A 26885-nucleotide genomic window follows, 5' to 3' on the forward strand; every position below is an offset into this window, starting at 1 on the left:
ATTCACAAGGAATGAATTTAGGGACCATTTAAAGTCTGGGAGTAGGGAAATGATATGATTAATTATCTGTGATGCTTAAAAATACTGGAAAATACATAATAGGAGGTAATTGTCCACTGATCTCAAGGTAGAAAGAACCTAGGAGAATTACGGCTATGAGAGCCTTCTAAGTCTCATTCTTTCTAAGTCATTTTACTTCTAATCAATACTAGCTATGCAATTAACTAAATCTCCTGTATTAGGTTAGGTTGACTGTGATTTAAATACCTCAGCATTTCCCCATAAGGAATCAGACTCACAAAATGAAAGTACCCAACCAGAAGTTTATTATGTACTAATTATACATTTTAACTCCCCTCTGCCCTCGTTACACTGCACTTTCACTACTTATCAAACAATCTGGGGACAGAGTCCAGCCAGACAGGAGAACGTGTAGGAAACAAGCAATATATATGCTTCTAGATATTTTGGTGATGGTATTGCAGGGAATTCAAAACCAGGCCCCAGGCTCCGGACAAAGGAGACTTTTTCTATCCTCATTTGGTCCCTCGGCGCTGTCTGAAATAGCGATTGTAGGCAGCGTTGTATCCATAGAGCATGGCATAGTGTTCGCAAAGTTTGAAGTCATCACAGGCTTCTCTGTTGAGCTCATGGGAGGGCTTGGTGCGTTCTCGGATCCTAGAATGTGCAAAACAAGAGATACATAAAGATAAAGAAGAAAAGAGAAAAAGGAAAAGAAAAAAGAAGGAATGAAGAAATATTGGAGCGAGTCCTCCTCCTTGCTCTCAAATTGAGAGAAATTTGAAAATTAAAGGAGGAAAGGCAGAAGGTTTTTTAAACAATGAAAATAAAAGTTTTCTTTCTGTCTGCCCTCCTTTCCCTCTACCCTCTTTCTCTTATCTTGGTCTTTCACAAAATAATATTCTGAAAATTAAGTTGTTTCTTTATATTGTTTTTACATGATTTTATTTTAGGATATAATTAGAAACAATATATATGATGAAAAATTTGTTTCTCATGCCATTCAGATCTCGGATGCTACACTGGAAAAGATTTAAAAAACTCATCAAGTTTTGTTACCTCTCTTGGACTTTAGCTCTCCATCTCTGCTGCGGTGATATGAAGGTATTAGCATTTCTCCTGTTAATGAAAGGACCTTGAAACAGAAAATAAAGATATGCAGTTTTAGGGAAACAGAAGCTGAAAATATGTCCATGAATATTCCCTGACACACAAATATTTGAAGGCTCATTTATCCATGCACTTCATATAACCCAGAGATGTATAAAATTCAAAGGAGAAGTAAAAGCAGATTTCATAACTGCCTAATCAAAAGAAATCAATAATCCATTATATATAACCTATTGATACATCTTAGAGACTTGTCACATGGACCACAGGATTTTTTTGCCTGTTTATTTTGCCTTTGGGTAATCACTTTGCCTTTGTTGATTTTGGTTTTCCTACTCGGTGTTCTGTTTTGATGTCTTTGAGAACTTCTCTCTGACCAAGGATGTGTGAACCATAAACTTCAGATTGCCAGTAAGTACATGAAAGTTTAAATATTTTAGAAATGATGACTAAGTTGAGAATGAGAGTGGTATGTTATTTCTTGCCTAACTCAGTCTCTGTAAGTCTATTTGACGTATGCTGATCCCTGTGGTCTCCCAGCTGATCCAGATTCCAATTCTGTGCCTTACCATTTGTCAATACTTCTTATTTTCCATCTGTGTGGTTAATGTGGTGGCAACTTAAATTTTCCAAATCAAGTTTTATAGGCTTTATGTTAATGCAGTTCAAATGCCATATTACACTACTGCTGTACTGACAGAATGTCTTATTTGGTGATTTTTATAGTCAGTGGATTTGAAAATTTATTTAAGTTCCCCAATAAGGGTGTCTTCTTCCCCCCTCTTTTTTTCTTTAATCTCTTATCAATTCATTTATTTACAACTAGGGAGAGATTCTTTATGCATGAGGTTTAAATAAAGCAGTTGAATACTTACTAATTTCATAGGATTCCATGCTTTCATGAGATTCTGTAATCAAAAAAAGATTCATTTGATTATTTATCTCACACTGTAAGAGTCTAAACAGGGAGAGGAGGAGAAGGGAGAGTCAAGAAGATGTGAAGAATATATGTAACAATGTAGTTATTTTACGTTTCAGGAATTTGGGATTTATGAGTTGTTTTTCTAGCTCCATCCTTGCTTCGGAGGCCTCTGTACTTTATCTGATGTTTAATAAGTTAGGGGTCATAGTCTTGGCTAAAATTTCCCATGGGCTGTGAGGTCTTCAGACTAGTGAAATAAGATAAATTAAGTGCTGCACTGAGAGACTTTGATTTATGTGGGACTGAGAGTTGGGTCAAGCGAGGTACTGGAGGGTCTAGAAAACAGGTTTCTTCCCATAGGCTGGGCTTTACCAGGACAGGTTTCTAAGAGGTTCTGAAAGCTTCTTAAGGACCTGTGTTAAGTTGGCAGCCACAGAAACCACTGTCCAACTGAGCAACTCACATGGGGCACAGTGCCAGTTCAGAGAAAACCAAGACGACGTCAGAGCAAAAGTTTTCTTCTTTCTACCACTTCCTGAGGACAGCAGGCATATTTGAGAATATAAGGCTTTTATTTTTAAGCAAGTGAAGTTCTTGTAAAAGTGCAAGCAAGAGGAAGAAAGCAAATCCCCCGATACAGAAATTTTGTGAACAATTTCAGAAGTGAAAAGCCTAATATGTATGGTTGTCAATATGCTTTAGGCTTAAAAACGACTAAAATAGCCAGAGAATTGCAGCAGAAAGCTGAATTTAATTCTCCTCTAGATTTCCTTTTATAGATTTTGAACACAGAGCTTTAATAACCTATGGAAACAAGGCAAAATTTATCTTTTAACAATCGTGAACTCTTCCGTTTTTCTCTGAAATTCTTTAAGCATAGAATTCACTTTAAAATCCACTCATTTAACAAATGCAGTGAGTTTATGAGGTTGTCCTGCCCCTAGAGTTGGCTACACCACATTTCAGATAAAAAAAAGTGATTTTCTTAAAAGTGAACAATTCAACCAACACCTTATACTCATTGATATCAGAGTGCAAATAAACATCCTTAAAAATAAGAATGCACGGGCTGGGAATCTGGATATCTGCCTTCTGAAAAGTTCCGATTTCCATCCACCCCGAGTGACTTACCATCGAAAGGACTTGCCTTTGAAATTGTGTGCGCGAGTCTGGGCATTTGGGATGTAAACAAGACCTGAGGGAACAGCTCTCTCGATAGAGACTGGGAGATGTTAAATTAATGGTACTTTAAGATGACAGCAGAGAAAGGGGCAAGGAGTGGGGAGGAAAAACAAAAGTAAACTGAAGTCGGAAGCAGGAGAGGAAAACCAGACAGCAGAGAGGAGAAGGGTTTCTCACCGTAACACAAAACTGCCACGGCGAAGGCTGCCAGAATGGTGAGGAGAAGCAGGCTCTTCATGTCTCTGTCAGGCTGGGGCTCGGCCTCCCTGTGGCGTGCAGCAGTAGGAAGGCTTCTACAGGCTGCTGGGGAAACCCTGTGGAGTTTCAGCCTGATGGGATGTGCGGTTTTATAACAACTAGACCGGCCGAAAGGGGAGGAACCAGTGTGAGGGGCTGGAGACGGGGGTGGGGGGAGGGGAGGGGGGGGCTGGTTGGCACTAAACTAGCACTGGGACTTTTCCCAAATATTCCTTCCTTCCAGATATTATGTACTCTGGGTGGGCAGTTTTCCCTCACCCCTGGATCCGATGTGTGCTGCAGCAGGAAGCTGCCCTGGTGCAGAGGTTGTGGTTACCCCATGGTTGAGGGCAGACCCGGGCAAAGGCCCACCGAGAAGGGAGTTTCCCAGAACACGTGTTTGCCTTTCTAATTCCTTCTCTCACCTACCCTCCTGGCCCTGACCGCTGCAGCCTTTCAGGTTTGGGCCATAGACAGAGCTGTAGTGTTCTACCCATTCCCTTGATGGAGAGGAGAGAGGCTCTGGGAAAGAAAGAACCCTCTTCATTTTCTGGGCTGGGTGTAATTTAGGCATCTTCCTGGTATGGCTGAACTCCTAATCCTGGACCAACCAGGCATTTGCTTGGTCACCTGTGCCTCTTGCATTTCTCTAAGTGTTCATGAAGGTAGAGATGTCCAGTAGCCCTAAGGGTTTGGCTTTCTTGTTTGGCACCATTATAACTTCTCCTTCCAGTCCTGTGAATTCAGTCTAAAACCTGTGCACTAGTACTCTCTTGGAATGGATACTATTGATCTGAAGTGCAGCAAAGATAAGAGGGTACTCATCTCTCATTTTCCAAAGGCATTGTCTTGCTAATTAACTAATTCAACGTGCTTTTAAATGAGTGGCAGACTTTGCTAGGTGCTTTAGGGGACCTGGAGACCAAGACAGCTCCCTAAGGAGGTAAATAATAGCTGCTTACTCTCTAGCTTTACTGTAGCTTCAAAAAAGGATTTTCACAAACACGCACTTCTATTATCACCTCCATGTCAGAAGTACCATTTCTCTTGTAATAGGGAAAGCATTTCAATACGGTGTCTCTTATTATTTTGTAGAGAGGGCTTTTTTTTTTTTAGAAAACCTTTTCTACCAGATTCTCTGTCTCCATTGCTTGGGTGTCCAAGAGTCTTTCCTGAAGACAAATGGACTCAAAACTCAGAGAAGCAAGTGGGTTGGGTGTATTTTTCAACAACAGTTTATTTATTTTTATTTTAAAACTTTTTTTATTGTATAATAACATATATATACAAAGCAAAGAAAGATAAAAGCAATAGTTTTCAAAGCACTCTTCAACAAGTGTTTTTTTTTTTTTCCATTCATCTGTCCATGGACATTTAAGTTGTTTCCCCCTTTTTCTATTGTGAATATTGCCTCTATGAACATTGGTGTGTAAGTATCTGTTTCAGTCTCTATATTCAATTTCTTTGGTTATACCTAGGAGTAGAGTTACTGGGTCATATGGTAATTCTATATTTACTTTTTTTTTTTTTTTACTTTTTTTATTAATTAAAAAAAGTAACAAAACATTAAGATATCATTCTATTCTACATATACAATCAGTAATTCTTAATATCATCACATAGTTGCATATTCAGCATTTCTTAGAACATTTGCATTGATTTAGAAAAAGAAATAAAAAGACAACAGAAAAAGAAATAAAACGATAACAGAGAAAAAAAAGATTATACATACCATACCCCTTACCCCTCGCTTTCATTTATCACTAGCATTTCAAACTAAATTTATTTTAACATTTGTTCCCCCTATTATTTATTTTTATTTCATATGTTCTACTCTTCTGTTGATATAGTAGCTAAAAGGAGCATCAGACACAAGGTTTTCACATTCACAGAGTCTCATTGTGAAAGCTATAGCATTGTTCAATCATCATCAAGAAATATGGCTACTGGAACACAGCTCCACATTTTCAGGTAGTTCCCTCCAGCCTCTCTGCTACATCTTGAACAACAAGGTGATATCTACTTAATGCATAAGAATAGTCTCCAGGATAACCTCTCAACTCTGTTTGGAATCTCTCAGCCATTGACACTTAGTCTCATTTCACTCTTCCCCCTTTGGTCGAGAAGGTTCTCTCAATCCCTTGATGTTAATTCTCAGCTCATTCTAGGATTTTTCTCAGTCCCTTGATGCTGAGCCTCAGCTTATTCCATGATCTCTGTCCCACGTTGCCAGGAAGGTCCACACCCCTGGGAGTCATGTCCCACGCAGAGAAGGGGAGGGTGGTGAGGCTGCTCGTCATGTTGGCTGGAGAGAGAGGCCACATCTGAGCAACAAAAGAGGCTCTCTTGGGGGTGACTCTTAGGCCTAAATTTTAAGTAGACTTGACATATCCTTTGTGGGGTTAAGTTACATATGAACAACCCCCAAGACTGGGGGCCCAGCCTATAGCTTTGGTTGTCCACACTGCTTGTGAGAATATCAGGAATTCAACTTGGGGAAGTTGAATTTCTCCTCACTCTCACCATTCCCCAAAGGGGGCTTGCGAACACTTTTCCAGTCACTGATCAAATCACTCTGGGATTCATCGGGGCATCACTTTGGACAAACTAACAAAATCTCATGTCCTACCTGAGATTCCAAGTACTTATGACATTCAATCAAACTATCTACATGAGTTATATTAGGAAATGCTCTAGTCAAAATATAAATTTTGTAACAAATAAACATTTTTTGCTTTAGTCTCACACATAAGGTGACATTTTAAAGTATTAATTATCATCTATTTTCAGAATATTCCTTTGTTCTTCCTCATGCAAAAACATTTTTAAAATTTGTACATTGTGCATTTCACTATTATTATAAATGCAAGACATTCCTAGATTATACCATCTTGATCTTTACCATATATCTTTCTTTCTGATTTCATTTATGTCCCCAGCCCTCCTCCCTCTATCGTTCTCACATTCAGCTTCATTCAGTGTTTTAACATAATTACATTACAGTTAGGTAGTATTGTGCTGTCCATTTCTGAGTTTTTATATTCAGTCCTGTTGCACAATCTGTATCCCTTCAGCTCCAATTACCCAATATCTCACCCTATTTCTATCTCCTGATGGTCTCTGTTACCAAGGAAATATTCCAAGTTTATTCACTAATGTCAGTTCATATCAGTGAGACCATACAGTATTTATCCTTTTGTTCCTGGCTAATCACACTCAGCATAATGTCCTTAAGGTCCATTCATGTTGTTACATACTTCATAACTTTATTCTGTCTTACAGCTGCATAATATTCCATCTTATGTAAATGTCACAGATTGTTTAGTCAGCTGTCTGTTGATGGACATTTTGGCTGTTTCCTTCTCTTGGTAATTGTTAATAATGCTGCTATAAACATTGATGTGTAAAATGTCCATTTGTGTCCTTGGCCTCATGTCCTTTGAGTAGAGACAGCATATAGATGGGTCCTGTTTTTTAATCCATTCTGCCAGACTATGTCTTTTGATTGGAGAGTTTAATCCATTAACATTCAGTGTTATTACTGCATGGGTAGTACTTTCTTCTGCTATTTTGCCTTCTGGATTTTATATGTCATATCTAATTTTCCTTCTTTTTACCTTTACTCATAGTCTTTCTTTGTACACTCTTCTCCACACCTCTCTCTTCTGTCTTCGTATCTGTCTCTAGTGTTCCCTTTAGTATTTCTTGCAGAGCTGGTCTCTGGGTCACAAATTCTCTCAGTGATTTTTTTGTCTGAAAATGTTTTAATTTCTCCCTCATTTTTGAAGGACAGTTTTGCTGGATATAGAATTCTTGGTTGGCAGTTTTTCCTCTTTTAATAATTTAAATATATTGTCCCACTGTCTTCTCGCCTCCATGGTTTCTGCTGAGAGATGTGTGCATAGTCTTATTGGGCTTCCCTTGTATGTGATGGGTTGCTTTTCTCTTGCTGCTTTCAAGATCCTCTCTTTCTCTTTGACTTCTGACATTCTGATTATTAAATGTCTTGGAGTATGTCTATTTGGATCTATTCTCTTCGGGGTACGCTGCACTTCTTGGATCTGTAATTTTAAGTCTTTCATAAGAGTTGGGAAATTTTCAGTGATAATTTCCTCTATTAGTTTTCCTCCTCCTTTTCCCTTCTCTTCTCCGTCTGGGACACCCACAACACGTATATTCAGGCGCTTCATATTGTCTTTCAATTCCCTGAGTCCCTGTTCATATTTTTCCATTGTTTTCCCTATAGTTTCTGTTTCTTGTTGGATTTCAGATGTTCCATCCTCCAGTTTTGAAATCCTATGTTCTGTCTCTCGAAGTCTACCATTGTAGGTTTCCATTGTTTTTTTCATCTCTTCTACTGTGTCTTTCATTCCCATAAGTTCTGTGATTTGTTTTTTCAGACTTTCAGTTTCTTCTTTTTGTTCTTTCCTTGCCTTCTTTATATCCTCCCTCAATTCATTGATTTGGTTTTTGATGAGGTTTTCCATGTCTGTTCGTATATTCTGAATTAATTGTTTCAGCTCCTGTATGTCATTTGAATTGTTGGTTTGTTCCTTTGACTGGGCCATATCTTCAATTTTCCTAGTGTGATTTGTTATTTTTCGCTGGCATCTAGGCATTTAATTACCTTAATTAGTTTATTCTGGAGGTTGCTTTCACTTCTTTTATCTAGGGTTTTCTTGCTGGATGAATTTGTTGTCTATCTGTTCTTTAACATTCCGTTCAGCTTTATCTGGACCTTTAGCTTAAGTTTTGTTTAACAGAGGAGAATTTTCCAGTTCTTGTTTTCTTGTTTCTTGCCCTGCTTGTGTGGTGCCTTTCACCCACACACATTTAGGAGGGTCTACTTAGATATTATAGACCCCAGCCAGATTTTCCCAGACCAAACTGGCCCCCTATCAGGAGGAAAGAGTCACCTGCGTCGGTTTTCCCTGAGGGTGAGACCCAGCAGGTTGAAAGACTTCCCTGTGAAGTCTCTGGACTCTGTTTTTCTTATCCTGCCCAGTATGTGGTGCTCGTCTGACTGCAGGTCCCACCAGCATAAGATGATGCGGTACCTTTAACTTTGGCAGACTCACCCTGCTGGGGGCGTGGTGGAGACAGAGGAGAGGTTGTAGGCTGGTTTTTTTTTTTTTTTTTTTTTTTTTTTTTAAGGAAAGACAGAGAGAAGGAAGGAAGGATAGAAGGAAGGAAGGAAGGAAGAAAGGGAAACATTTTCTTGTTTTATTGTATTCTGTTTCTCCGTTTTTGTTACATGGGCTGGGGCCGGGAATCGAACCGAGGTCCTCCGGCATAGCAGGCAAGCACTTTGCCCGCTGAGCCACCGCGGCCCGCCCCTGTAGGCTGGTTTTAATGGCTTCAAATTACCAAGCCCTGGTGTCTGAATTCCTTGATGGAGGGATTCCACCTGAGTTGGGCTTCACCCCTCCCCTGGGGAAGGCACAGTCTCCAGACAAGCCCCCAAAAGAGCTCACTTCTGCCTCTGTCTGGGGCAGTTGCAGCCTGAAAAGTCCTGACACTGTATCCAGAGGCAGTCAAGCCTTTATAGATACACAGCCACAAAAACCTCTGTTTCCTTCTTTTTTTTCCCCCCTTTTTCTGTCAGTCCTGCCCCCTTGGCGCCGGGGCAAAAATGAGCAACCTCCGTTTTGATCAGGTTCACCTAAGCTGGGGGCCTATTTTTAGTAGTCAGAATTAGTTAATTAGTTCCACAGTTGGTGTTTGATTGTGCCCAGTCTCTGCTGCTGGTAAAGTCCTTTCCTTTCCCCTCTGGAAAGCAGCCTGTGGGGGAGGGGCACTGGCTGCTGCAGCTTTGGGAACTCGCGGTTCGGGGGGGTGCTTGCAGCCGGTCCAGCTGGTCCAGACTGGGGTACGCTGTGTGTCTGGTCACTGACGTGGCCCCAGGAACTATTCTGTACTGTTTCTGGTTATTTAGTAGTTGTTCTGGAGGACGAACTAAAACACGCATGTTGTTAAGCCGCCATCTTGACCCGAAACTATATTTACTTTTTGAGGCAGCTCCATACTACTTTCCAGTAACAAACTATTGATAAACTCAAGAACTTGGGTGAAATTTGACACAATTATGCTGAGTGAATAATCAATTGCAAAAAGTTACACACTGTGTAATTCCATTTACATTTTGAAATGACAAAATTTAACATTTAACATTTTGAAATGACAAAATTGCAGAAATTGAGAACAGAGCAGAGGTTGTCAGGGATTCCAGAATTTATCACAAGCTATCGTACCGTCCTCTCAGATTTTTCCTTCTAGCTGCTCCAGAATACAAGAGGCTAGAAGGAATACATTTTTTTTTAATCATCACAATCAGCTTTTTTTCTTTTTGTGAAAAAATAACATATATACATAAAAGCAATGAATTTCAAGGCACAGCACAACAATTAGTTGTAGAACAGATTTCAGATTTGGTATGGGTTACAATTCTACAGTTTTAGGTTTTTATTTCTAGCTGCTCTAAGATACTGGAGATTAAAAGAAATATCAATTTAATGATTCAGTAATCATATTCATTTGCTAAGCCCTATTTTTTCTGTATAACTTCACCATCACCTTTGATCTTTCTATTCCACTCTTTAGTGGTATTTGGGCTATGGCCATTATAACTTTTTCATTTTGGAAGGGGCTGTTAATAATATGGGGTAGGGAGATGGAACCAGCTGATGTTCTGGAGAGGCTGGGTTTCTAGGTTTCAGGACTTATCTGTGTGCAATAAAAATGGTTTATTTTGAGGAACAGTAGTGAACAACTTGGTGGAGTCTCAGCCCTCGTTCTTCTTGTCTTAGTGAGATGGAGTTTCCCTCCAAATATCTCTTTGGAGAGCTTTTGTGAATGCAAACAGATTCCTTGTTAAAGGAAATATCTCATTTGTAATCCCAAGAGTGAGTAATCCCAAGAGTGAGAAAACTCAGGTTTTCTCTTTACATTTTCTTAAGTTAAGAGAGATATCCTTTGATACAATCTCAAAGAAAACCTCAAAAGAAGACAATCCATGCTTATACGTGATAAATTCAACCATTGCAGTTTCTACCCATAATATTGGTTGTTGCATTCCTCTTTATAGCACAACTTTGCTCTTAGACTGATCTGCTGTACTCTTTTCCCATGATGAGTCAACCAAATAATTATATCACCAATAACTGATTTAAAGTGCAGAAGCCAGTTTACTGCATTGTTTTGGGGGAAACAAACTAGCTATTGGTAAGCATTATATAGGTACTCAGCATAGCCAATAAACTCCAGCCAACATGTTAACAAACAAGTTTTGATCCAATATGTATTTCATCCTTAAGATGAGTAGACTACTGTTCCTCCCCCTTCCATTCTGGAAATAAAGAGAATTCTCTCTTTTCTAGTTCCAAACATCTGCCCTGTAATGCTCATTAACTTGGTCTTTTCCAGCCAGGTTCCAAATGTCTTCTGGGCTCCCAAGTTCAGTGGTAACTGCTCTTTTAGACTTCTGACATTGTAGTTTGTTTTTTATGCTCTCAGAATCCAAACTTGAAAATCGTACACTTCTCTTTCCAACTTAAGGTCTTCTTAAAATACATACTGTGAAGGTAGTATATCAAGACACTTCCAAAAGTGACAACAAGATATGATGACTGACTTTTCCCAATTGTACAGGAATCTCCTCAAGTGTGGTACTTTAGCAGTATGGTAACCCAGGCAACAGAAGCCACTGGGCAATACCAGATGTCCTAAATGATCTGCCCTCAAGAGGAAAAGAAAATGATGACTGTATTAGTTAGGGTTCTCTAGAGAAACAGAATCAACAGGGAACATTTGCAAATATAAAATTTATGAAAGTATCTCACGTGACCGTAGGAACGCAGAGTCCAAGATTCACAGGGCCAGCTGCGAAGCCAATGACTCCGATGGATGGCCTGGATGAACTCCACAGGAGACGCTCACCAGCCAAAGCAGGAATGGAACCTGTCTCCTCTCAGTCCTCCTTAAAAGGCTTCCCATGATGACATTTAGCATCACTAATTGCAGAAGACACTCCCCTTTGGCTGATTACAAATGGAATCAGCTGTGGATGTAGCTGACGTGATCATGACCTAATCCTATGAAATGTCCTCATTGCAACAGACAGGCCAGCGCTTGCCCAATCAGATAAATAGGTACCACAACTTGACCAAGTTGACACCTGTCCCTAACCATGACAGTCCACCCCTTGTCAACTTGGCACCTATATATATATATAACACCTTAGACCATACTTAATTTCCAAATGAAAACAAATAAGCACACATTTTTTTCTTTTACCTGACAATACTCAACTGTCCTGCATATAACTGGAAACACATTAAATCTCTCCAGAATAGGGTGCAAATCCTTGGGCAACATTCATTCTTAAACTTGATATCTTACAACTTAAATAGTACAACATGAACAAAACAGCATTACAGTCCTCATTTCTGTAACTGATCACGTGGTCAAAGTTCATATTTATCACTACCTTCTTCCACTACCCATTCCATGTTCTCTTTCCCCTCAGCAAGCACTTCAGCTGGCCATGGTTCTTTGCCTGGTGGGGTGACCCAAACCTTCATTCCTGAAGTTTCAGAGCCATTAGCAGTCCTGCCTGGATTGTGTTGTTGCAGTTTTCCATTGATTTTAATCACAGGGCATGGTAGTACTAATAGACGCCCCAGGGAATCTCCTATATTCCAAGAAAACTCTTCTTTACCTCCATTATGTAGTTGCAGTCCTACTTCCTTCTGATAGTCAGAGTCAATTACCCCAGACAATAATGTAATCCCCTTCTTGGTGTGTTGATCCAGAGGCATAAGTAGCCCAAAGTGACCAGGTGGCAATCTTAACTTCCAGTTCAGTGGTATCACTGTTGTTTCTCTTGGAGGAAGCACACCCCATTTTGGAACTAAAACCTGTAGACCAGCAGAACTCAGGGTAGCAGGGACAGGAAGCAAAAATTTTCCTAGTGGATCACTAGGGGTAATAGTGAGTGGCACCACGCCCATTTCCACCCCTTGGTTCCTGGACCCGTGGATCCTGGCTATGGGAGAAACAGCACCATACAGCGGACGCTGATTCAGAGCATACACAGCTTCCTGAAGAACATTACCCCAGCCTTTCAAGTTTTTGCCACCTAGTTGGCACCGTAATTGAGTTTTCAAAAGGCCATTCCACCGTTCTATCAATCCAGCTGCTTCTGGATGATGGGGAGCATGGTAAGACCAGAGAATTCCATGAGCATGTGCCCATTCCAGCACTTCATTTGCTGTGAAGTGTGTTCCTGGATCCGAAGCTATGCTATGTGGAATACATGATGATGGATAAGGCATTCTGTAAGCCCACAGATGGTAGTTTTGGCAGAAGCATTGCATGCAGGGAAAGCAAACCCATATCCAGAGAATGTGTCTATTCCAGTTAGAACAAATCACTGCCCCTTCCATGAAGAGAGTGGTCCAATGTAATCAACTTTCCACCATGTAGCTGGCTGGTCACCTCGGGGAATGGTGCCATATCAGGGGCTGAGTGTGGGTCTCTGCTGCTGGCAGATTGGGCACTCAGCAGTGGCTGTAGCCAGGTCAGCCTTGGTGAGTGGAAGTCCATGTTGCTGAGCCCATGCATAACCTCCATCCCTACCACCATGGCCACTTTGTTCATGAGCCCATTGGGCAATAACAGGAGTTGCTGGCGAAAGAGGCTGACTGGTATCCACAGAACGGGTCATCTTATCCACTTGATTATTAAAATCTTCCTCTGCTGAAGTCACCCTCTGGTGTGCATTCACATGGGACACAAATATCTTCATGTTTTTAGCCCACTCAGAAAGGTCTATCCACATACTTCTTCCCCAGACCTCTTTGTCACCAATTTTCCAATTATGGTCTTTCCAAGTCCCTGACCATCCAGCCAAACCATTAGCAACAGCCCATGAGTCAGTATACAAACGCACCTCTGGCCAGTTTTCCTTCCAAGCAAAATGAACAACCAGGTGCACTGCTCGAAGTTTTGCCCACTGGGAGGATTTCCCCTCACCACTGTCCTTCAAGGACACCCCAGAAAGGGGTTGTAATGCTGCAGCTGTCCACTTTCGGGTGGTACCTGCATATCATGCTGAACCATCTGTAAACCAGGCCCGAGTTTTCTCTTTCTCAGTCAATTCACTGTAAGGAACTCCCAAAGAGGCCATAGCTCTGGTCTGGGAAAGAGAAGGTAATGTGGCAGCAGGAGTGGAAACCATAGGCATTTGTGCCACTTCTTCATGTAACTTACTTGTGCCTTCAGGACCTGCTCTGGCTCTATCTCGTATATACCATTTCCATTTTACAGTGCTGCTGTGCACACCCAACTTTATGGCTTGGTGGGTCAGACAACACCCAACTCATGATAGGCAACTCAGGTCTCATGGTAACTTGGTGGCCCATGGTTAAGCGTTCAGTCTCTACTAAGGCCCAGTAGCAGGCCAAAAGCTGTTTTTCAAAAGGAGAGTAGTTATCTGCAGCAGATGGTAAGGCTTTGCTCCAAAAGCCTAAGGGTCTGCATTGTGATTCTCCTATAGGGGCCTGCCAAAGGCTCCAGACAGCATCTCTATTTGCCACTGACACTTCCAGCACCATTGGATGTGCTGGATCATATGGCCCAAGTGGCAGAGCAGCTTGCACAGCAGCCTGGACCTGTCGCAGAGCCTCCTCTTGTTCAGGTCCCCACTCAAAATTAGCAGTTTTTCTGGTCACTCGATAAATGGGCCGGATTAGCACACCCAAATGAGGGATATGTTGTCGCCAAAATCCAAAAAGACCAACTAGGCGTAGTGCCTCTTTTTTGGTTGTGGGAGGGGCCAGATGCAGCAATTTATCCTTCACCTTAGAAGGGATATCTCGACATGCCCCACACCACTGGACACCTAGAAATTTTACTGAGGTGGATTTTACTGAGGTGAAGGCCCCTGTATTTTTGTTGGATTTATCTCCCATCCTCTGACACGCAAATGCCTTACCAGTAAATCTAGAGTAGTTGCTACTTCTTGCTCAGTAGGTCCAATCAACACGATATCATCAATATAATGGACCAGTGTGATGTCTTGTGGGAGGCAGAAACGATCAAGGTCTCTGTGAACAAGATTATGACATAGGGCTGGAGAGTTGATATACCCCTGAGGTAGGACAGTGAAAGTATATTGCTGACCTTGCCAGCTGAAAGCAAACTGTTTCTGGTGGTCCTTACTAATAGCTATTGAGAAAAAAGCATTTGCCAGATCAATAGCTGCATACCAGGTACCAGGGGATGTATTGATTTGCTCAAGCAATGATACTACATCTGGAACAGCAGCTGCAATTGGAGTTACCACCTGGTTGAGTTTACAATAATCCACTGCCATTCTCCAAGACCCATCTGTTTTCTGCACAGGCCAAATAGGAGAGTTGAATGGGGATGTGGTGGGAATCACCACCCCTGCATCTTTCAAGTCCTGAAGAGTGGCAGTAATCTCTGCAATCCCTCCAGGAATACGGTATTGCTTCTGATTTACTATTTTGCTTGGTAGGGGCAGTTCTAGTGGCTTCCACTTGGGCTTTCCCACCATAATAGCCCTCACTGCATGAATTAGAGAACCAACGTGGGGATTCTGCCAGTTGCTCAGTATGTCTATGCCAATTATACATTCCGGAACTGGGGAAATAACTAAAGGATGGGTCCGGGGGCCCACTGGACCCACTGTGAGACGGACCTGAACTAAAACTCCATTGATCACCTGGCCTCCATAAGCCCCCACTCTGACTGGTGGTCCAGAGTGACGTTTTGGGTCCCCTGGAATTAATGTCACTTCTGAACCAGTGTCTAATAATCCCCGAAATATCTGATCATTTCCTTTTCCCCAATGCACAGTTACCCTGGTAAAAGGCCGTCAGTCTCCTTGGGGAAGACTTAGAGGAAGGTTAACAGTATAAATTTGTGGCAGTGTAAGAGGTTTCTCCCCCATAGGGACCTGGCCTCCCCTTCATTCAAGGGGCTCAGGGCCTGTAAACTGTTTCAAGTCTGGAAATTGATTAAGGGGCCGTGACTCTGTGTTTTTGTAATTCAGGTTAGACTTCTGTTCCCTTGACCTAGAACTCTTGTTTATACAGCTCCAACAAGAATTTAGTAGACTGCCCTTCTATTGTATTTCTAGGCACCCCATGATTTACTAGCCAATGCCACAAATCTCTGCATGTCATATAATTTTATGCCTCCTTTGAGTTTGTTGTCTATTATAATAGCTGTGTCTACCCTGTCTTTGGTGATTAAGTGCTGCCACCTGGCTTCTGCCAACTCGGGATCCTGTCATCCCCATTGTTTTAAGGATTCCAGCTCAGTGACAGCAGTTCCTACAGTAATATCTGACCTACAGAGAAGTGCAACCACAGAGCTCTTGAGGGATGATGGTGCTAGTCTCACAAACTTATTTCTCACTGTTCTGGTAAAAGGTGCATCCTCTGGACATTCCTGGGGTGTAAGAGCAGGCTTTGCATGATAAATCCACTCTAACATTCCAATCTCTCTACGCCTCTGGATCCCCCTCATCTACATTATACCAGGGCAGTTCTGGCATTTCAATCTCAGGTAATGTTGGCCACCTTTTGATCCATGTTTCAACCAACCACCCAAACAAGCTGTTAACACCTTTTCTAACTGCTCGAGCTATAACATTGAATGCAGAATCTCTGCTTAGTGGGCCCATATCAATAAATTCAGCCTGATCCAACTTTATATTCCTCCCACCATTATCCCACACTCTTAAAATCCATTGCCACACATATTCCCCTGATTTCTGTCTATATAAATTGGAAAACTCACACAGTTCTTTTGGAGTATAACGTACCTCCTCATGTGTGATGCTTTGTACCTTACCTTTAGGGGCCTGTTGGGACTTTAGTCTAGTTATAGGTCTAGAAGAAATGAGGGGTGGTGGGGGTGGGTCATGAAAAGAATTAGAAATATCTTCCAAGCCATTTGCTTCAGGGCCTTCATTTGCAGTTTCATCTGATGAAACAGGATTAATCACTCTAGGGCTAATCCCTTCAGGAGGAGGTTGGGTGGCCAATTCCTCAAGGCAGGCTGGAAGTGGGGCGGCTATGTCCTCAGGGCAGACTATTACAGGGTTATCTAAAGAAGGCTCAGCATGGTCTAGGGTTTCAACCTCACCCCTGACATCATTATCAATCCATATGTCACCATCCCATTTTTCAGGGTCCCACTCCTTTCCAATCAATGCCCTCACTTTAATGGCAGACACCATGCAAGACTGAGATTTCAGTTTACGTTGTAAAGTTGCTACTCTAACAATAAGATTCTGAGTCTGATTTTCAGAGATCTCAAGTCTATGGCTACAGGAAATAATAGTTTCCTTCAGGATACTCATAGAAACATCTACATCTTTCAGATGGCGCTTAAGCTTCTTGTTTGGAGCCTTAAGCCCGTCCCTTTCACCCTTTAATGTAAACAGTGTATCTAACAACAACCAACCAACATCTCTATAACTTTTATTCCTACAAAACTCTGTAAAGGTGTCAAAAACATTATCCCCCAGAGTCTGGCTTCATATAAGCGAAGCATTAGGAGAATCGAAAGATGATATTTTGACTATCTCCTTTGCCAACTCACTTCATGGATTGGGAGTGTCATTCTGATTATGGGAATCAGAGTCCTTAGTGTCTCTGAGTTCAGTCAGAGTAGAAAACCACTCATAAAAACCCATTTTTAAGATTCTGTTTCTTAAGAACCACTCCTGGTACCAAGATGTATTAGTTAGGGTTCTCTAGAGAAACAGAATCAACAGGGAACACTTGCAAATATAAAATTTATGAAAGTGTCTCATGTGACCGTAGGAACGCAGAGTCCAAAATCCACAGGGCAGGCTGCGAAGCCAATGACTCTGATGGATGGCCTGGATGAACTCCACAGGAGACGCTCACCAGCCAAAGCAGGAATGGAACCTGTCTCCTCTGAGTCCTCCTTAAAAGGCTTCCCATGATGACATTTAGCATCACTAATTGCAGAAGACACTCCCCTTTGGCTGATTACAAATGGAATCAGCTGTGGATGTAGCTGACGTGATCATGACCTAATCCTATGAAATGTCCTCATTGCAACAGACAGGCCAGCGCTTGCCCAATCAGATAAATAGGTACCACAACTTGACCAAGTTGACACCTGTCCCTAACCATGACAATGACCATGTCTGCCTGGGATGGAAGTAGCTTCACAGTTTCATTCCTTTGTTCATCAATTCAGCCATCGATCCATTTAACAAATGTATGTACTATGTGCCACTTCTGGACTGGAAATGCAGTGGGAAAAAAAAAAAACCAGGCATGGTTCTTACCTTCATGAATCTTACATTTACTCTCAGATCAAAAATTTAGTTAGTGGTTTCTCTTCTTTAAAAATTTGTTTAGTAAGCTAACTGTCCTTAAGAAGACCAAGTGATATACACTCTTATTGGATTGACTTTTTTATGGGCTTTTAGGGGTATTGAAAACAGCACTGATGACAAGCCCAGAGAATTCTGGATTTAGGGAGCTAATTCAGAAGAGGAAGGCTGGCAGAGATGTCAAAAATGACTGTGGGAAAATGCTTCTCAGAATGGTATTTTCGTTGGAGGATAGTTGCTTATTTTTTCTCCCATATCTCAAGGGACTTTGCCAATACTTTTTGATTATCTGTTTAATATACTATGGGATGTATCCAGGCATTGCATTAAGCTATACAGGATTAAAGGCCTAATTGAAAGAGTTACTCCTTCTCCTCTTACAGCATTTCTGTGACTCAAATCATGGCAAACTGGTAAGTTAATATATTTCCCCACGAATTCTACCTCCTCCTTTCTCTGTCCTTGTTTATCCTTTTTCTAACTCTGTTTTAAACTGCTAGCATTTTGTCTCTTTGAGGAATTTTCCTGGCTCTAGGCAGAACTTTTTCCCTGTTCTATGAGATTCAGTTTTATTTACAGAATGCTGGTTTTATGAGTTCATATTATTATTTTACTGGCAGCTCTAAAACCCGTACCCTTGCCAGTAAAGGAAAAAGGCAGAGGAGAGAAGAGTTAGGAAGGAAAAACCCTGAAGGTAAAAACAGAAATCACTTTCTAGGGACATCAAAGGACAGTGAAATGAGAAGCAGAAACCTACCCAAGTTCATGGGACAGTCAGCCTCTTGTCTTATTTAAAGGGAATCCTTGAATGGATTCTAAGGCTTGAATTTCTTAATTGGACATAGTTCCCCAGGAACATACCTCCTCACTCCTTTGAATTTGATTTACCTTAATTAATAAAAAATAAATGTTTGATGGGAGGAGCATCTGGGAAACCATGGGCAGAAACTTCAGGGAAGAGGTGGAGAAGGCTGTGTATCTTGGTTGGGAACAGCTGTGACTTTTTATCCCATATGCTTTTACATTTCATTAAAAGGTTTGCATTTTTAAATAAGATAGCAAGTATCAAATGAAAATTGTAGAACTATCCAAATAATGTTATCATACATAAAGGGCTTGCTATAATACTAGGTACTAGGATAAGCATTTTTTATTCATTTGCATACAACTCTACATAATAATCCTACAAATTGAGTATAATTACCCACATCTTGTATATGAGAAAAATTGAGGCTCAGAGAGGTTAAATAGCCTATCCAAGGTCACACAGCAACTAAATGGCAGAGGTAGGATTCAAACACAGGGGTGTTTGATTTCAACAGATATGTTTTTAATCACTTATACACTTACACCATGTAATGTTCCCCGAATTGCTGATGCCTGCTTAAATAATTCTGTGATTATGTCTTCAAGGATCCTTAAGTCCCCTGTTCCAGAGCTAATGATTAAAATATACAAAGATATACATATTTAAAATGATAATTTCTTCAATGTCCTGTTAAATAGGACAACAGGAACTAAGGATTTTCATGTTGATATTTTCACCCAGGATGTCAAGTGACTAATAAAATCAGGGAAAGGAATGAATTTAGTACTGGATCCCAAACCTCCCATTCCTCTATGCAGTACTCTGCACTCTACAAGCTCCAAGTCAAAGATGTTGCTTTCCAAAACGTTTCAACTTACTTCAGGAATCTCAGTCTATGAAATTCCTGTTTGCTGACTGTCATCTGACACTGACTCTGGTTTGTTACATTAAGCATACAGACTCCTCTGTGTCTACAAAGCTAACATCTGCAGTTGCTCAGATCCCAGGCAAAAATGGAAATATAGACTTAATTTACAAAATGCTCCTTTAGCTCAAAGCCAGATAGTGAACAGTTTCTATGTCTCCTGTTTTGGCTGGAGATGAAGTAGGAGAGGCTGGCTGTTTACTCAACAGACTCCGGTTTCTTCTTCCAGGTGAGTATATTGTAAAGATGAAGTTTCAGGAACTTCTCCCATCATACCCAGGCCTTAGCTGGAGTGAAAGGAACTCTTATTTATACATCTATTCTACTACTATGCCATCCTCAACCACATCCTTGTTTTTTCCTTTCATGATTGCAATAGCCAAAATAAAAAAATACTCTTTTATTTTTTTTTCAGAAAATTTATAATCTCAGGTAATGGGGCCAAGCAACTCATGAGAGTTGAAGGAGATTTCAATGACTGGTGGAAACAGATTTGAAGATAGGATGGTGAAGAGAATGCGTATGAGAAGGTTGACGTTCATCTCTATGAATGAGATGTAAGCAGACAGGGAGTATGTTTAAAATTTGTGAAGACATGAAGGGAAAGGAAAATGCAATAGCGTTGTGAACTAAGTCACAGTACATAAGAACTTGAGGAGACAGTTCTAGGTTGTAAGTTGTAGTTTTAGGGAAAATAAAACTGATACTTTAAACAAGTGAGATTATATATATGAAATTTGTTACCCTAAAAAAAGGTTTAAGTAGATGATAAAATCAAGGTTCAAGAAAAATTCAAGTAAGCATAATAATGATAACGTTAGTTACTAAAGGTAACTAAGAATATTTGGGAACTTGCTGCCCTTTTAAAGTTGACATGAGAGATGAAAATATGCTCTTCTTTGAAATTCTTTAATTCAAGTTAGTCACCTTGTGTCTAATCCAAGGGTACTTCCTTTCAGTGGAAACTTAAATCTTTCTTAAGGTGATTTTAACTTTAGGTAAGAGATTGGCTGGAAGAAAATTTGGCAGCTACATGAATCAAACCACCAAATTCCTTCTCTGAGCATTCCCCATACTTTTCTCCACCTTGGCATTCCTTCCATATTTTTGGAACTTCCTCAGACAAGCAATCATTATATTAAGCTAGAAATACAGACTCTGAAGACAGGAGCCACCGAAGATAAATGGCCTCTGACAGAGAGATACGGTGATTGGAATAAGAAAGCCTGGATTTGGATTCCAACTCTGCCACTTGTGTGACAGGCAAACTATTCAAGTTCCTCAGCCTCACACTTCTCACTGGCACAATCAAGGAATATAAAACCAACCAACAAAACTGTTCAGTGGATTATATAAGACAACACATATGGAGCTCCTAACCTAATGACTGGCACATAGGAAGGTGTACATGCAAAAAAGTGTTATTTTAGAGTTGACTGGCTTAGTGTTCCTTCTGTTTTTCCCAACAGCTAGGTGTCTTAGTGTCTTAGGGCTGCTGTAATGAAGTACTTAAAACAACAGAAATGTATTATCTCTGGGTTCTAGAGGTTCAAAGTCTGACACCAAGGCATCAGTGGGGCCAAGCTTCATCTGAAACTTGTAGGGGAGAATTCTTCCTTCCCTCTTGTAGCTTCTGGTGTTTGCAGGTAATCTTTGCTGTTCCTGGCTCCTAGATGCATCACTCTGCCTCATCCATCTTCACATGGCCTGCTCCCTGAGGTCCAGCTGCTCTTCCTCCCCTTCTTAGAAGAACATCAGTCATGATGTCAAGATCCAATCAGTCATATTGGATGAGATTCCACCCTAATTCAGTTTTGTCTCATTGTAACTAATCACATCTTCAAAGATGCTGCTTCCAAATAGGGCCTTCATGGGACTGGGGGTTAGGACTTTTTTGGGAGGGGTGGTGGCGGATGCAATTTAACTCATAACACTGGGGAATGGATCTTGGTGATAACCAAAAAAGAGAGGAGAACGCAAAAAGTGGGAAGGACTGAGGCTGCCAGGTCTAGTCCAATGGGAACAAAAGTGGCAGCTGGAAGATCTCAGTTTAATTCTAGCACTGTTAGTAAATTGCTGCTTGGTTCTGAGCAAATCATTTAAATCTCTTTATAAACACAAGGATGGGGAGAAAACTCAATAGTTTTGTGGTTCTAGATTATTTCATTCTTGAGATAAACCAGATAGAGAAATCATTACATGATCCAATGAGTGAAGGTACACTCTTATTGCAACCCGCAAGTGATGCTTGTAGGACTCAGCAGTATTTGGACGTCCACCTCTGGGCTGGGAAAACAGTTACAAATGCCATGCAAGATTCCACCTCAGGTCACTGCCTGTCGGTAGGCCCTATCAGCTTTTATTTCCAGTCAGAGTCAAATAGCTTTGGTCATTCAAATGGTGTGTTGATATACTTTGAAATCCTTGAAATAAAAAGGGCAATTTTTTTCAGTCAGCGTTTGTTCGGTGAGAGGAAAACCTCCTCCCTATCGAAGAGACCAGAAACTTGCTGCAATTCCTAGCCTTTATTTTCATTATCTAGTCATTGCAAACCTTGGAAATGAGATGAAATTCAGAAGAAGAAAATTGAGACAGGGCACAGAGGAAGATTTTCCTGGTTAATATTAAGTAGCGTATAGTACAGAACACACTTTTGCTGATGAAGCCAAGAAGTGAACAGGCTGTGAACTAAGAGATTGTTTCCACATCTGATTTCTCCATGGTAGAATTGTGGTGGAAATAAAACGAAGTGAAATGTGGGTTGGGCTGACTTGCGGAAATTTAATTCAACCCTGCCTGCTGGCATTTGTTTCAGCAGCCCCACGGCCAGTGCTTGTGTGAATCCTGATGGCCTCGTCCCTGACTCTGATTCTCTCAGTTTATTATTCTCTTTGTTTCCTGTCTTTCGCCTTATCTTTCATTATTGCTTTCCTGCACAAAGGACTTTTGAAGGGGGCTTTTATTTTGTTGAGTGAATTGAAGGATTTTAGGTTGACGGTTCTTTCTTTGTCTCTCATAGGAGATACATGAGTGGGAGTAAGAGTTGGAGCAGAAGGGAGGAAAGATAAACTGAAGGGAACAAGATGTAATGTAACTTTTTGCTTTGTTGTGTTTTGAAAGAGCAATAGAAAGGAAGGAGAAATGGATACAGTCTGGGGTGTGTTGCTAGTGAGGCTGAGAGTGTGGTGGGAACATTTGTACATCTTACTCTTCCATCAGATGGTGAGTTCTTTGAGGTTGCCTCTGGCTCTCATTCTCCCTGAACCATAGAGCAGACACCTAACATTTACTGCATTTAACCATATCCCTCTCACATGCATTTCAAATTCTCTGGTGGCATGAGATAATGGAAAAGAGCAGAGGCTTTAGAGCCAAAAGGATGGAATATGAGCTCAGCTTGATCTGGCACTCACTGATCTCTGCCCTCTTACGAATCCTCCTATTCTTCAAGCGAAAAATGGGGTTGATGAGGGAAAGTGCCGTATAGAGTTGCAGTGAGGATTGAACAAGATAATATATGTGACGGTCCTAGCCAGTGTTGGCAGGTAATAAATGTTCCATGAAAGGAACTGTCATAATGATTTATTATTATTATTTTAATCTAGCTATGTCACCTCGGGTAAATAATTTCCTCATTGTCGCGTGTGAGTGATGATAATTGTTTCATAAAGCGTAGTAAGGATTTAATGAGACAATCTTTGTAAAATATCCAGCAAGTATCTGCGACAAAGTAGGTGCTCATTAGATATTCCTTCCTCTATTTGCAGCTGTCGTTGCCATTCTTTTCTTTCTCTATTTCCCTACATGTAATCAATGCTCCAGACAAACTGAGCAATTTGTTCCTACCATTTCCCTCCGTGTTTGTCAACAGGCCTTTCCTAATTTTATTGTTTCCTCTCTCTCTTTTTTTTTTTTTTAACATGGGCAGGCACCGGGAATCAAACCCAGGTCCTCGGACATGGCAGGCAAGCACTCTTACCTGCTGAGCCACCGTGGCCTGCCCTGTTTCCTCTCTTTTTCTGCTTACACTTCTCTGTCTGTACAAACTTGACATTTTTTAAAGGCTTATCTCAAATACCATCTACTCTACGACACCTTATTTAGGCCTCCAGATTGGGTGTTATTTCTCCTTCCTTTGAAATCTTCTTTAGGACTGACTGTGTCTTGTTTCTTTTCTAGCACTCACCTTCTTCCTCTTATGAATTACAGGCACTTCTGTGCTCCATCTTGCCATACACCCTCTTCTCAGCTATTGATGTACATTTGCCTGTCTACTCCTCATTCTCAAGCCTTTATACATTTAACTACCAACCTCTGACACATTATCTAGGACACTGCCATCTTTAGAAAGACTTGGCTGGATTTGCATGTTGGGCTTAATACCTCCAGTGTGTACACATAGTAACCCAATGAGAGTTCTTTCACAGGACTTACCTCATTTCATTACAGAATATTCAAATCGTCTCTTTACATGATTGTGTGCTACATTGGATTTTAAGCTCCTAAGGGAAACCAGGGATTGTGTCTTATTCATCATTTTAGTTCAGTTCCTTACCCATTGTCTGCTCCACAATAAGCATTTATTTGTGTTTCTCAGAGGAACTGCTCTACAAACCCAGTGCCCTGCTTGAACACCAGTAGAGTTGGATGTAGTTGCCTTTAACAATCTACTGAAGCAGCATCGTAACTTTTACTGCAAATATCTCTCCACTTTAATTGAAATATAAATTCAATTCCTTGTAAAGATAGGAAATTTCTGTATTTTAAAATACTAAATAATTACATAGTATGTTCAAAGAAAGGAAAAATTCTATTTCACTCACACTGTTTCTTATTTTGGCATAGGTAGCAGTCCAGTTCTTAAATCAACTGATTGCCCTCTTTGTATTGTATAATATTACTGAAACATCTGCAGATAGCAGCATTGTAAGTTTCATTTGTAACTTGAATGCATGCAAAGGTGGGTCTCTTTTTTTAAGGAAATCTTCGTGAAACCACTTCAATAGCAAAGATACCTCTGAAAGAGTAAAAAGGTAAATGTTTCGTTACTGTGTTTGGGATATAAGCTCTTCTATTATGCCTTTTCTTTAAATCTAGATTTTTCACATATTGACCTACTGGAGTGGTTTACCACATGCTGCATGCAGTTGTGCAAAGAAATTGACTCCGTGTTTATATCAAACTTTTGCAGATTGAGGCATATGAGAAGCTCAAAGGAAAGAAAACAAGAATATATGAAAAGTTGCCAAAGGGGCAGAATTAATTAATTTTACTCATTATTTTTAATTAAATTAATATGAATAATTAATATTTATAAATTCCTGTTTTATTTATTAATTTTCCCTAGTTTTTCTAGTCTACCCAAACAAGTCTCTCACTCATGCCAAATAGTTTTTAAAAAGCACGTTTTAGTTTGAAAGGAAAAAATATGAGCATATAATTTATAAGTAATATATACAAATTAATTCACAGAAAGAGAGAGGATGGTAATCCAAGCATGTCTCTTCCCTCTAAATGTAATTTTTTACATTTCCTGAAATGAAGACAAAGGAAATTTTATATTATTTTCCTCTTTCCCAAAAAGCTGCCCTGTATTTGTTAGAATGAATTTCAGTACTTTCTTTCCATCTTCAGCTGACAGTGACATATGAACTTTCTTACAAGGTTGACTGCCAGAGCTGGAGGAGATAACTGTCAAAAGCCAAAGATTCTTGGGAACAAGAAGGAACTCGGACATAGATATTGGCTACTCTCTACTCTAGACTCTCGAGAAAGGCAGTGTTTTAATGCCTAAATTTTCAGGGTCAGAAAATAAATCAAGTGAACAATAAAAATTTTACTGGAACAACTGGAGGTCAGTTTTAACTTTTTTTTTTGGCTTGGTCAGGTACTGAAAACTGAACCTAGGTCTCTGGCATGGCAAGCGAGAGCTCTGCCTGCTGAGCCACCATGACCCTAATCTGGAAATTTTAACTTAAATTTCTCAGGCCCCACACTGGGCTATGTATCTGAACTCACCTCTTCTAGGGCCAGGCCCAGTTCATCTGGTTGGGGATTTTCCTGTGTAGGCACATTAAAGACAATTAAAGAAACTGACTCACTACTTTTCTTGCCAGCATATCTTTCTGCTGCACAAAAAGAAAGCAAAAACACAGACTCCCATGAATAGGTTTGGCAAACTGATTTGTAGGACTGGTTATCAAGTGGTGTGAGATTAGTATTAACTGTTTAAGCACAGGGCAATGGAAGAACGCTAAGGCATTTTGAATGTCCTAAAAGAAAAGATCAAGAAAGGAAAAGGGAATGAAACATTTCAGTGATTCTCTAAATTTTCATCCACCCAAATAAATTAATATAAGACATAGTATGTAGTCTCCTGTTTAAAGTATCTTGATCTTAAATGATGCTTTAAGGAGAGAATTTTCACACTCTGTATGCACCAACAATTTTTAAAAATAAAATACATGGGCAAAAAAGGGCAATTCTTATTACCCATATCAAAAGTAGATCCTTCAAAGAGAGCAAAGTATGCAAACAACTGAACACATCTAAAAGAAAATTCATATATGTATATGATTACAAACTTTAGTTCAAAGTATTATCTTAGATATGAATAATTAATTTTTTATTATTTTCTGATGAGTAAATAGTGGCTCAGAGATGTCAATTGACTTGTCCAAAGGGACACCATCCATTAATATGTCCTGTGCTATAACTGATACAGAATAGTCATCTGTGTGCATATACATATTGTCATGTATTATTTTTTGTACTAGATTACATGTAATTAATATGAGATTGTAGATACCTAAAAAGTGAAGATTATGTTTAATTTGAAGCTGTATTCCAGGGTAACTCATGGTACCTAGCCTTGCAAATAGTAAGCACAAATAATTATTTGCTAAATTGAATTTATAAAAGCAAGTTAATGGTCAGTGATAGGGAAATTTCTAAGCATGGTAGTGTTATTTCATTCATTTATTCTGCAAATTCTTATGAACTACTTATTATTCTAGATACTGTGCTATTATAATGCATGTCTCTCCTCAAGAAACTTAGTCTATAGAGGTATAAGAAGACAAAAAACCAAATAATTATAAATAGTGTGAGAAAGTGTTTAATCAGTTGTGTAAAATACATTATGGTGTAGAAAAAGTCATAATGTAGCTGTAATTCTAATTAACGTAAACCCACCAATTGAAATACAGACTACGACTATTAATCGAATTATGTATGGTTTCTAAGAGAGATACTAAAGACAAAAGGATACAGAGAA

At 40.1% G+C, this 26885-nt stretch overlaps 1 protein-coding gene and 1 long non-coding RNA gene across 2 annotated transcripts in view; one reads left to right on the forward strand and one right to left on the reverse strand.

Moving 5' to 3' along the window:
* Window positions 1–26885, forward strand: part of LOC143691551 (uncharacterized) — a 110207-nt gene that overhangs the window by 51034 nt on the left and 32288 nt on the right. The gene's annotated exons all lie outside the window — the stretch shown is intronic.
* MGP (matrix Gla protein) lies at window positions 304–3580 on the reverse strand. The gene is made up of 4 exons (XM_077170161.1): window positions 3413–3580; window positions 2007–2039; window positions 1081–1156; window positions 304–678 (listed from the first exon to the last, which is right to left on the reverse strand). The coding sequence occupies exons 1-4, from the start codon at window positions 3471–3473 to the stop codon at window positions 537–539; spliced, it is 312 nt and encodes a 103-aa protein (XP_077026276.1). The 5' UTR covers window positions 3474–3580; the 3' UTR covers window positions 304–536.

The sequence above is a fragment of the Tamandua tetradactyla genome, chromosome 7, assembly GCF_023851605.1.
Source record: "Tamandua tetradactyla isolate mTamTet1 chromosome 7, mTamTet1.pri, whole genome shotgun sequence".
NCBI lineage: Eukaryota > Metazoa > Chordata > Mammalia > Pilosa > Myrmecophagidae > Tamandua > Tamandua tetradactyla.